A 12,149-nucleotide genomic window follows, 5' to 3' on the forward strand; every position below is an offset into this window, starting at 1 on the left:
TTGTTGTTATACTATCTCTTACCATATATTACTAAATCTCCATTTGCACTATTTGCCTATTTGCACTACTCTGCCTGGTTTACACTCAATGTCATTTACCCTTACCTGAATATTGTATATTGTATATTGCATAGCTTTCTTGTTAAATTGTATTGTATTTATTAAAATTTTTACTTTTTAATTATTTTATTTGCATTTTTTAATCACTCTCTTATATTTAAATGTTCATTTGCTATTTCATCTAGGGTTTGAGAGTAACGAAATTATTCTCTGTATGTCCTGTACATGTGGCAGAATTGACAAATAAAGTTGACTTTGACTTGACTTTGATAGATGAGAGCATGAGGGTGGGAATGGATGTTTGTGTCTGTGTGTGCCTGTATGTCTGTGTCTATATGTCAGGTTGGGTGTCAGGCGCCACCTCTCTGGGGACATCTCAGGCCCTCCAAGGTTTGGAGGCCTATCTCCCCCCACCACTCCCCCTGCCAGTGGCTGACGCCGTCAGACATCGATGCATTGGTGGTTCTTGGTGTCCGGCGCTCTGGATTCAGCTCCGCAGCTGCTGGGTGATCCTTCATCTGGGGCTCTCCTCAGCTCTTTCCGAGAGAGTGGCACGGTTGCCCCGCAGTTGGTTTTCATTGGACTCTTGCACTCTGGGGGTCTCTGGATGTCTAGAGCCTGGATCTCCTCCATACCTGCCTCATGCCCTGGGGGGCGGGGCTATGGCTCCCCACACCCTCTAGCAGATTGTTACATGAAGCGCGCTCATGCTCACAGGTGTACACACGGGTGCTCACAGACACAAACTACAGGGTGGGCCATTTATATGGATACACCGTAATAAAATGGGAATGGTTGGTTTCCTCCCCGCAGATGGCTCAGACGAGCCGGGCAAAACCACATCCGGCAAGTGAGGCTGACGCGGCTGCTCCGGGGTGGCCATTGTCTGTCCGTTATTTTCCGAGCTTGCGCCGCCTCCCGGGCTTCATGCAAATTGGCCAATAAGTCCAAACATCCTCTGACCTGGCGGAGATAGGGATTTCTGACCACTTATAAAATGTGTTCAATGTGCTGCCCATTGTGTTGGATTGTCAATGCAACCCTCTTCTAACCCTCTTCTCCCACTCTTCACACACTGATAGCAACACAGCAGGAGAAATGCCAGCACAGGCATCCAGTATCCGTAGTTTCAGGTGCTGCACATCTCGTATTTTCACACCATAGACAATTGCCTTCAGATGACCCCAAAGATAAAAGTCTAAGGGGGTCAGATCGGGAGACCTTGGGGGGTATTCAGCTGGCCAACAACGACCAATCCACTTTCCAGGAAACTGTTCATCTAGGAATGCTCGGACCTGGCACCCATAATGTGGTGGTGCACCATCTTGCTGGAAAACTCAGGGAACGTGCCAGCTTCAGTGCATAAAGAGGGAAACACATCATCATGTAGCAATTTCAAATATCAAGTGGCCTTGAGGTTTCCATTGATGAAGAATGGACCCACTATCGTTGTACCCCACATACCACACCAAACCATCACTTTTGTTGTTCCAACAGTCTTGGAGGGATCCATCCAATGTGGGTTAGTGTCAGCGGTGGTTTTGTTTGTTAACTTCACCATTCACATAAAAGTTTGCCTCATCACTGAACAAAATCTTCTGCGTGAACTGAGGGTCCTGTTCCAATTTTTGTTTTGCCCATTCTGCAAATTCTGTGCGCCGATCTGGGTCGTCCTCGTTGAGATGCTGCAGTAGCTGGAGTTTGTAAGGGTGCCATTTGTGAGTAGCTAATATCCGCCAAAGGGACGTTCGACTAATGCCACTCTCCAGTGACATGCGACGAGTGCTACGCTGTGGGCTCTTGCTGAATGAAGCTAGGACAGCCACTGATGTTTCTTCATTAATAACAGTTTTCTTGCGTCCACATTTTGGCAAATCCAACACTGAACCAGTTTCACGAAACTTAGCAAGCAGTTTGCTAACTGTAGCATGGTAGATGGGTGGTTTTGTAGGGTGTCTTGCATTGAAATCTGCTGCAATGACCCGGTTACTGCGTTCAACAGATATCAACACAATTTCGATCCGCTCCTCACGTGTTAACCTCTTTGAAATGTCAATGGCTGTGAACAAAGAGAAACTTGTAAATAACTCATGAAAGAATAAAGTTACGTTGAAACCAAGCACACCATTGTTTTTCTTGTGACATTACCAATAAGTTTGATGTGTCACATGGCCCTCTTCCTATTGAAAAAACAAAAGTTGTATCCAAGATGGCCGACTTCTAAATGGCCACCATGGTCACCACCCATCTTGAGGAGTTTGCCCCCTCACATATACTAATGTGCCACAAACAGGACTTTAATATCACCAACCATTGCCATGTTATTACGTTGTATCCATATAAATGGTCCACCCTGTACACCTCTTTTGGCTGCTACCTCAAAGCACACTGTGCGCTGTTGATCCTACGTGCTGCACAATAATATTCAATATTTAGTATTTACTGTTATATTCACATAGGTTATCGTGATGATCTTGTTTATTATATTGCTCTCTTTTTTTCTTGTTTTCTCTTTTTTTTCTCTCAACAGGTGATCCAGGTGATTGAGCAGTGATTCCTGAGATTAGGGACAAAACAGGTTTTAATTTTCTAAAATATATTTTTTGATTTTTCAAAAACATATTTACATATAATTGTTACACAAAGTTTTTGCTGGAGAAGTGCAAGGTTTTTATCAACACCGTCAGACACAAAGAAATGCAAAAATTTATATTTTAAATTAAGTTGTTTCAGCTATTTTGACTATTAGCAGCTTCTCTGTTCAATTGTTTATGCACATATGTTTTCAAAGTAATTATACCACATTTAAAAGTAAGATTGTTTTGGCTTTTTATTATTAAAGTTACAGTCATACATATTTTCAGAAGCTTGTATTTAATCTCTATAAGAAACATTCATATTTAGCAGCATGCAAATTACAAATTTATTGAGAAAATTACATATTTTTATTGGAAGATCATGAGGGAGGAAACTATATGGTTCTCCAAAAGAGAAAAATAAACCAAAACTCCATATTATGGAGTTGACAAGGTGCTAACGGTGGTGACGCAAGTCTGACGGTGGTGACGCACTAGTAGAAAACAAGATATTATTTCTTTCAAAATGACCATTTAACCTTAACACCTTATGTAATATCACAAGACACATCATAACAATTCTGTTTTTGCACATTTCAGGTTCTACATCTTAATAGTTCACCAGCAAGTAGCTGCCTACTACTCCTTGATTCCTAAAGTTCTCTGTGGTTGTGTGTTTAGACCCTGCTGGACTTTCTCTCCTTTTGTGTCTCTGTGCTTTCTTCCAAAACCTTCTCTTTTGCCTTTTTTCTCTTTCTTTCAGATCACTGGTGTTCTTTATTTTTCCCTCTTTCACTCTATTTCTCCATCTTTCCCTTCCCTTTATGAGAAACTCTTTCTTCAACTCAGGCTGGCTGTTAATTTTTCTCTCCTTCTTTTTCGATCATTCCTGTTCCTTCTCTTTCGTTCCTCTACTGACAGGTTCCCCTTTGCTATTTTAGCCTGAAATGTACCATTTTGTAATTACTATAATTTTTCTGAACCTTATGCTTTTTCACAGATTAAGGATGAATATTCACAACACAATTATGCAATAAGCAATAGAAATGCTATCCTGCCATTAAGTTTGATGTCATTAGCCATTTCCAGGTCCAAACTCCGCTGCAGGTCCCAAAGCCAAAGGAACTCTGCGGCATCACTGAGAGTTACAAACTGTCTAAATTCTTTCATCTTTAATAAAATGATCAGTGTGGCTCTACCAGGTGTAACATCCAGGCATCCATGAAAACAGAATATATGAAATTTAACAGAGTTAAAGTTAGATTGCTTGTTTCCACCTAAACATACCAGCTCTGCTACCACTTCCAACATAAATGAAGACAGAAAACTAAACAGCAGTGACTTCTGTAGAGTTACTGAAGTTGGGCTAGCTGGTATATAGTGATGTGCTACATGATCGCTAGCGACACAGCTATGTTAGCATAATATAAACACAGTGAAGCTGGAGGATGAATGCTAACTTTTTTTCCACTTGATAAAAGTTAACGTGAGGGTTCCCGATGGTTAGGCTGACAGTGATCACTGGCTGTTTTTAGGGGCTTGTTCAGATGTAATAGAATACGATAAAAAGCATTAAAACATTTTAACAGCACAACAGGCTTAATAAACACAGAGTAGTTTAGGCCCAGAAACAGGATTCATACATCATCACTTAAAGAACAGCTCTTGGGGCACAGCTAGCTCAGTAGATGCCCCATGATCGAAAGGTTGGGCGTTCAAATCCAACAAACAGCGGCTATCCTGGATTGGTAGCTGCCCACTGCATCACTGAGTGAATGGGTTAAATGCAGAGGACTAAGCATTTTCCTACAGGATTAATAATGTATACATAAACAATGAGATTCAAGATAAGGCAAATTTGATAATATTTGTGTCATGGTCCGGAGTCTGTGACTCTGTGTTTATGTTTTAGTTTATTATTATTCTGTGGTTTTGTTTATTCTGGGTTTCTTGTACGCTCCTTTTTCACGTTTCATGTTCCTATGTTCCCATGTTCCTATGTTCTGTGTCCCCCAGTCAGTGTTAAGTTTGTGTGTTGTGTCATTACGTGTATGTGTTTCCTGTTTTATTGTGAAGGTCTGCGTCTTATGTGAGTGTTTTCAGTTTGCCTCCCTGGTCTCCTCACGTTAATCACTCCCAGCTGTGTCCCCCACCTGTGTGTGATCTCCCTGTGTTTCTCTGAGTGTATTTTAGTCGTGTCTTCTGTCGTAGTAGCTGCTGGTTTGTCTGTGTCGTTCCCCTCCATTTTTCTGTGTAATCTCCCCGCAGCTCTGTTTCACGTCTCAAGGTTTCAGGTTTGTTTTTGCTTAGTTTTTCCCAGTTTAGGTTACTCTTAGGTTTTGGTTTTTGTCCACTTTGCTCCTGTTTGTTTCACCTTTTGTTAATAAAGCTCGCTCACAACTACACAGTCTGCATCTTGGGTCCGTTAATAATTCACACACGGCTTGCCCGGCAACCTGTGACAATTTGACACATCTGTAAAGCAGAAATATCAGTAAAATACACAGGAAGTAATATGACTGAAATATTAATAAAAATAGCTTAATATAATTGATTAATAGGACACTTTTGTGGCATTTGTCAACACCATTAGAAAAAGGGTCAGCACCGTCAGACAAAAATCCTGATGGTGTTGACATCTGATGGTGTTGACAAAATACCCTACTTTCTCTCATAATTACATGTTTTTCTGACAGAAGCCATCTTGTTTTTCATCAGTTGCTTATGGCCTCTACAATCTACCTAAATTAAGCTCTTTTTACAAAAAATTTTTTGGATTACATCGACTTTGGTGTTGACGCACTGTGGTTGTGACACAGTTTTATCAGAAAGGTGTGCAATAAATGAAATAAAAATAAAAGTTATCACAGCAGTGACCTCATGGCATGTGTATCAAACAGGAAGTGGTAAAGGGGTCCTCAGAGTGTAAGCCGCCCACAATAATTCCTGATTTTTTTGTACTTTTAAAAAAATCTGATGGTGTTGACAAAAACTCTGGACACAGGTATTGACTTAAATACTTAGTGACGAGAGCCATGATGTTTAATTTTACATTACTTTTAATTTTTTTCTGTATTTTAATATTATCACACCTGCTTCAGGACAATGGATTTTTAAGGTACTGGTAATGTACTGTACCATTTAAAATAAATATATGTGTATAAAAAATGCAAAATCATGCTTTTGTTGTAAAAACATTGCCTTGGTTTGTCTTTTAGGCAGTTGGATTAACACTTGTATGCATATTTTTAACCACAAAATTGGGTTTTATCTGCCGGACATGTTTTGTCCCTTATCTCAAGAATCAGTGTGATATATATATATGTATTTTTTGTAATGTAATGGCATCTTTCTTGGCCTTCAGACAACAATTCTGATGGCAAAAGAACCAAATGGGACAGGCAAAAAAATAAAATAAAATTCTAAGCAGTGCCTCTGGTTCACCTTACAGCATTTGAATCACCTGCTCATTTAACATTTTCTGGTTTTCTAGGTGGCACTGTTGGTCCCTTTTCAATTAAGCAGAAGACAAATCACACTGAAAGTGTTGGATTGTAAATTTTAAAGCCAATATGATAACCTTATCCCACCAACGATGTGGAGATCCAGTTTTTTTTAAGATCCAATTAAATCAGTTCACTCAAAAAGATCCTCGGGAAAACAGTAGAATTCTTGGAACAGAGTTTAATACATATGAACAGCAAGATAGTTCATACACAGAACAGCAAGAAAACCCATAGCAAAGCAAACAAAGCAAACCCTGGAGTGTAGAGCCTTAAGCACAGACAGCAGAGCCACACAGAGACAGAGAAGAGCCCCGGTGGCCCCTCCGACCCATCTCTTATAGGCAGTGCCGGGGAGTAACTGAATACAGGTACCGGCGTTATGCATTTAAAATACAAAATATGAGTAACTGTATTCCTTTACAGTTAACACTTAAATATGTGATAATTAGAATAAAGTTACTTTCTTGAAATTAATGGATTACACAGCGGTCATTTTCTGCTTCATATGTTAGGCTATCCCCTCTCTAATTTTGGTAATTTCACGCATTGCTGGAAACCCAAACAAAATAAGAGGCTCTAATGTAGGCATCCTATTAATGTTGGTGGCGTCAGTTGCACAATGGACCCGGAGCCAGCACAACAGATCCAGCAGTGCACGGGCAGGAATGCATTTCTTACTTGGAAATTCCGACACCACTTCACATTTAAAGAAAGGGATGGGCGAAATCTGACTGTTCAATCCAGACTCTGTTTGCCAGCAACCAAGCTGCTCTCAGGTTCTAAAGACTCCACCTCCAACCTAAACAAACATCTGGAAGTAAGTTCTTTTTAAAAAAAAAAAAAATAACTGCCTACTGCAGCTACCTTGTTTTAGTGGTAGCTACCTGGGTTATGTACCACTTCAGTATCTTCGATGAACTGTTGCTGTGTGATTTATTACTATTACTGAGGGCTACGTTACAACCTGCTAGCTGCAAATAATCATGCGCAGTTCTCAAAGCAGACAGAAAGAAAACATATTACTGATACAGAAATAGTTTTCTCTACAAGATCACTGTAGTTCATGTAGTTTTAAAAAAGCATGACAATATAACAAGTTATCCAAAGTATTCAGAATACGTTACTCACATTGTGTAACGTAAATACACAAATTAACGGAATACATTAAAAACTACATTTTGGGCCATGTATTCGGTAATCTGTAGTGGAATACATTTTAAAAGTAACCTTCCCAACACTGCTTATAGGGCTTTGGAGCGTGATGTCACGGGGGTGGGCGTGGAAAGGATTTTGGCCTGATGCGGCATTTTCCGGGTCCAAACAAAGCAAGAAAAGCAGAGGCGTCACAGTGTAATTATTTACGTGCAGTTGTTTTTTTTGCCCAGCGCGTGCTCCTGACGCAGGGAAAACCAATTCTGCAGGGGAGACCTACCTTGGTACTTGTGCAGGTGAAGCCAAAGGGAAGATATGCTTCACCATATTTCCTAGTCTTTGGCTTAGAATGAAGTTGCTGCATCTCCTGCTTTGCGTTTGTGTGGGCGCCCTGTGCTAGCAGTGTCCAAGCGTTTTTGTTTTTTTTTCCCTTTTCATACCACGCCCCCCCTGCAATGGCTCTGCGCCCCCCCCCTAGGGGGCGGGCCCCACACTTTGGGAAGCTCTGGATTAACCCTTTGCTTTGCTTTATCACAATAGGTCACAAAACGGTCAAAATTTGCACATTAATGCTAATTGTTAAATCGTACAACAAGCAGTATGCATCAACAGGTGCTCAACTATATAAGTTAAATGCTTAACATGGTGATTCTCATATATAAAAACATTCCAGTGTAGATTATGATATGTTACTGAAATCACACTGTATCATATAAAACATTAGATTTTTCTGCGCTTTACCAAGATACATTAGAGAGCAGCATTGTTCTGATTAATATACTGTAAAGCTGCTTCTAGCTGGTGGACTGAGCCGCCTCACCTTTCACCTGGCTCACGTCACACACCTGGAGAGACTCGACCTCCACCTGTGTTGCCTCACGCGAGATGATCTAGAGGCTCTGAGTCAGTTGCTACCAATCTCACACGCCGGACACTAATCGCATGCTCGCTGCAGCAGTCATGTGACTCGTTGTTTTTCAGTCCAGGTGCTGCCCTCTCTCACTGCACTGACCGAGCTTGATGTGTCATCCAATAAGGAAGTGGGAGGTGTGGTCCACCTGCTGGTCTCCGCCCTCCCTGCGACACAAATGAGGCGGCTGCCATTCAACAGCTGCTACATGAGCAACGAGTCCTTCACTGCTCTGGGTAACACACACACACACACACACACACTTGTTTATTTATAGAAGTTTTCCTTCAAGTCATTCTCCCCGAATACCTCTTCCACCCTCTAGCCTGAAATGGTGAAAACTTTGTGTTTATGCATCAGCCCTGGCGGTGTCCTATCTGCGCACGGTGGATATTTCCTGGTGTAAAGTGGTTGGCGGTCACTTGGCGCTCCTGCTGGATGCTCTGCAGCCATCAGTCGTCAGCGAGCTCCGTCTTTGCAGCTGCGAGCTCACCACTGATGACATGCAACATCTGGGTAACTAACACACAATGACATTATACTTTTTCTTTTTTGGTCTGTAGTGGATCATTAGGCTGCATAAATGTATATTAAGACAAGTAAAGCCTGAAGGAAATTGATATTTCTTTCATTTATTTCATGCTGCCAGCATCTGTAGCTGTCGTATAAAACAAAACAATGAAACTATTCGGTGTTATTTTTGTCTCCATCAGAAACATTGTGAACAAAACAGTAAAGTGAACAGGCATAAAGTGATCAGTTATCAATGGGTCCTCTTCCTCTGTGCAGCTGCCGTGTGCAGACGGGGCTGTCTCTCCTCACTCCGTGCACTGGATCTGTCCTACAACAGCTTGGTGGGAGACAACGGTTGGTGCAGTCTGTTTGCAGCAGGAGGTCTGGGCTCTCTGGAAGACGTGGATGTCAGTTTGCGACCTTCAACCTCTGCTCTGTGCTCAGCCTGGCTGCCCGCTCTGCTCCGAGCTCTGCCTCAAATGCCGGCGCTGGCTCGACTGGCCATGCAGAGGTGGACAGCTGACTGTCAGGAGAGAGAGCAGCTGAGGTACTGTCTGAAAAAGAGGAGCGTCCTGCTGGAAAGGGATCCAGATTTACAAGACACATCATCAGCATGTAAAGGGAACAGTCAGGAGAGCCTAGAAGAGAGTCAGCCTGAGGAGATTGGAGCGGACCGCACTGGAATTTACTGTCAAAGAGCGACCCACTTTGTTGCTTTATTATTATTTTTTTAAGTCTCTGTTACCACAAGAAGGTCAGTGTTGAGGTCAGCTGCATCACGTCTGATGTAAACTGTGTCACACGTGATGGTTTCAGGGAATACTGGGAACTTACAGAGTTAAGCACAGCTGGTGTGGGTTATCATATTTGTCGTCTCTCACCTTGGCTGCAGGGTCTGGGTCTTTCGAATGCAGCAGTCCTAACACTTGAGACACACATGCCGAGAAGTGGGGATACCTGGAAATGGACAAAGGCTTTCAGCAGAGTTTTAAAGCAGCTATTCAGGAAAAGAGCTGTGAATTATCTGCATACCTTGTTAGGTAATCAGCTATTTTGGGGTTCTTTAACAAATCAACCAAAAGGTCGACTGAGTATTTTCTCGTCAGAGTACCTTCACCGTTCACGATGATGTTGAGCACAAGCTGGAGCGTTTGATGGATGTTCTTTGCATCAAAGAGCTACGAGGAAATCCCAGAGAGTAGAGACAGGATATTATGTGAATCAGCATGAATGTTGTTTGTTGTTCAACAGATAAAAACAAGAAGAGAAAATAGAAACAAAGTAAAAAAGGAACAATTGTTTCTGCCGTTAAGAAAAAAAAATTGAGTCATGGCAGAGACCTGCAGAAGTCTTGAGTCTCATTTGATGACATTTTGTCAGATTGCCTTGTAATTTAAAAAAAACAAAACTGTTTTTTGAGCAAAAGTTCTCCAGGTTTTTTTGGAGTTCTTTCAAAGTTTTCTTATTTTTGGACGTTAGCTGCTTTTTCACTCTTTTTCAGTCCAGTCTGTGCATCTGAACATTTACAGAAAGATTTCTTTGTTTCGTCTTTAGACACTTTGTTAAACGCAGATCCCAGCAGAGTTCACCTACCTTCTCTCCAACCTTCTCAGGTTTTGTGGATATTATACATGGTTATGCTGAGGATATGTCGGCTACTTTCCACTGGAAATGCCTTTTGGTTAAACTGTCAGCGAGGAATTTGCACTGTTACATTTTTATATAACTTTAATGCAAAAAAAACAGCTGCTTGTTTAAGTGAAAATACACTGATGGGGTTTTTTTCTATTCATGAACAGGAGTGTGATCAGTTTAATAAAAGAAAAAATAACCATAACCAAGATATGAGGGGAAATCTTGGACAAATACAAGCAGACTGGAGCAGCCAGCGTTCAAAACACCGACGTTCAAGGTAACAGAAGGTTCCCGAGCCACATCCACCCAGCTGGTTTCTGTGTTTCTTGTGTATTTGTGTACACTGTGACTTCATGGCTGTCTTGGGCTCCAGCTCTTGTTTTGGTGTCTCATTAATTTGATTTAATGTCCTGCTTAGTGATAACATCACTCTTGGCCTCCCTGCACTGGCTTCCAATTGAATTTAGGATTCATTTTCAAGTTCTTTTATTGGTTTTTAAATCTTTAAATGGTCTGGCACCTGCTGAAGCCCTATGTCCCCACTCGTTCGCTCCGGTCAGCTGAGCAGCTGTTGCTCTCAGTCCCCAAATCACGGCTGAAACTGAGAGGAGACCGAGCGTTCTCTATCGTGGCTCCTAAGCTTTGGAATAATCTTCCTCTTCACATTAGGCAATCGACATCAGTGCTGGTTTTTAAATCCAGATTGAAAACGCATTTTTATTCACTGGCTTTTGACTCAGTGGTTGACTGACTTGTATTTTATTGTTTTTCGCTATATTTATTATTCTTATGGTATCTATTATGTTTCTATTGTTCAGCAGTTTGGTCAGCCTTGTGTGTTTTTAAAGTGCTATATAAATAAACAATGATGATGATGATGAACATAGTAACGTGTGTTGGGTTGCTCTGTCTTCAGACTCACTGTCAGACTGATTAGACAGTGAGTCTGAAGGTGAGAGTCCTCACTGCCCACGCCTGTCTTTGGGTCTGACCAACACCGTTTCCTGTGTGTCATTCCCCCCTCGCCTTCCCCCCATCCGTCCTGTCTGCACTGACCTCTCCAATAAAGACAAAAGGCCTCATTTTCTGAAACTCTTCCTATCCCATCACCTTGCGAAGAATCACTTCACCATGTTGATTAATAAGGACGGTGGGAATGGTTTGAAGTCTCGTCACAGAAAGTGTGCCAAAGGCAAAGAATCTGAGCTTGAAATAAAATGAAATGAAAGATCAGCCCCACACAGGGGTTAAATTCAGATGGAAACTCTTATCACACAAAGAGAACAAGCGAATAAATATATCTGAGTGTGGCCCCTCGACTGTCACAGTGTAGCTGACATTTGATCTTATCATGTGTTAAAGCTATTTTAATTACTGAAGAGAACCAGTGTCAAACTCAGCCCAAGTATGGTTGTACGTTAATCCTTAAAGCAACAACGTTTTTAAAGTTGCAGCGTCATTTTTACACCACACCTAAAATCCCACTAATCGTCCGGGCTCTTCACCCTATGACCACACGCTGGGGTATCTAACACCACATGACCCAAATGGAAACTATGTCAGCTGAAAGAAACCCATCGAAATGTGCAACACTTAAAACTTTGCCTGATTGGAGCATGGCTTCAAATACAGCCCTGAAAACAGACAGGCGGTCGTTGGCATTTCGTTACAAAGTTTCCTTGTTCAAAACTTCTGCTTCATTATAACAACCGAGTGACTGGGATCTACGAGCTGAGCTTGTGTAAGATGTCTGACACTGGAAGCCCAGGTGAGCGGCCATGAAACATGTTTAAAGAA

The 12,149-nt window shown here is 41.6% G+C and overlaps 1 protein-coding gene across 1 annotated transcript; it reads left to right on the forward strand.

The window, feature by feature from the left end:
- The first annotated feature begins 6,761 nt into the window (after nt 1–6,761).
- Nucleotides 6,762–11,236, forward strand: LOC146553962 (leucine-rich repeat-containing protein 31-like). Its single transcript, XM_085253219.1, has 5 exons — nt 6,762–6,959; nt 8,083–8,197; nt 8,276–8,440; nt 8,565–8,720; nt 8,994–11,236. Exons 1-5 carry the CDS (start codon nt 6,762–6,764, stop codon nt 9,449–9,451), a joined length of 1,092 nt encoding a protein of 363 aa, XP_085109345.1. The 3' UTR covers nt 9,452–11,236.
- The last annotated feature ends 913 nt before the right edge of the window (nt 11,237–12,149 follow it).

The sequence above is a fragment of the Mchenga conophoros genome, linkage group LG18 (genome assembly GCF_057382185.1).
Source record: "Mchenga conophoros isolate Kocher_MC1m ecotype Shallow Benthic linkage group LG18, M_conophoros_male_GT1.1, whole genome shotgun sequence".
NCBI classification, from domain to species: Eukaryota; Metazoa; Chordata; class Actinopteri; order Cichliformes; family Cichlidae; genus Mchenga; species Mchenga conophoros.

Bases quoted from the DNA above. Each gene is read 5' to 3' on its own strand.
- LOC146553962 (XM_085253219.1), top strand. From the start codon at position 6,762: ATGGACCCGGAGCCAGCACAACAGATCCAGCAGTGCACGGGCAGGAAT. The intron at 8,441-8,564 runs GTAACACACACA...TTTATGCATCAG, and splicing joins CGAGTCCTTCACTGCTCTGG to CCCTGGCGGTGTCCTATCTG. The intron at 8,721-8,993 runs GTAACTAACACA...TCCTCTGTGCAG, and splicing joins TGATGACATGCAACATCTGG to CTGCCGTGTGCAGACGGGGC.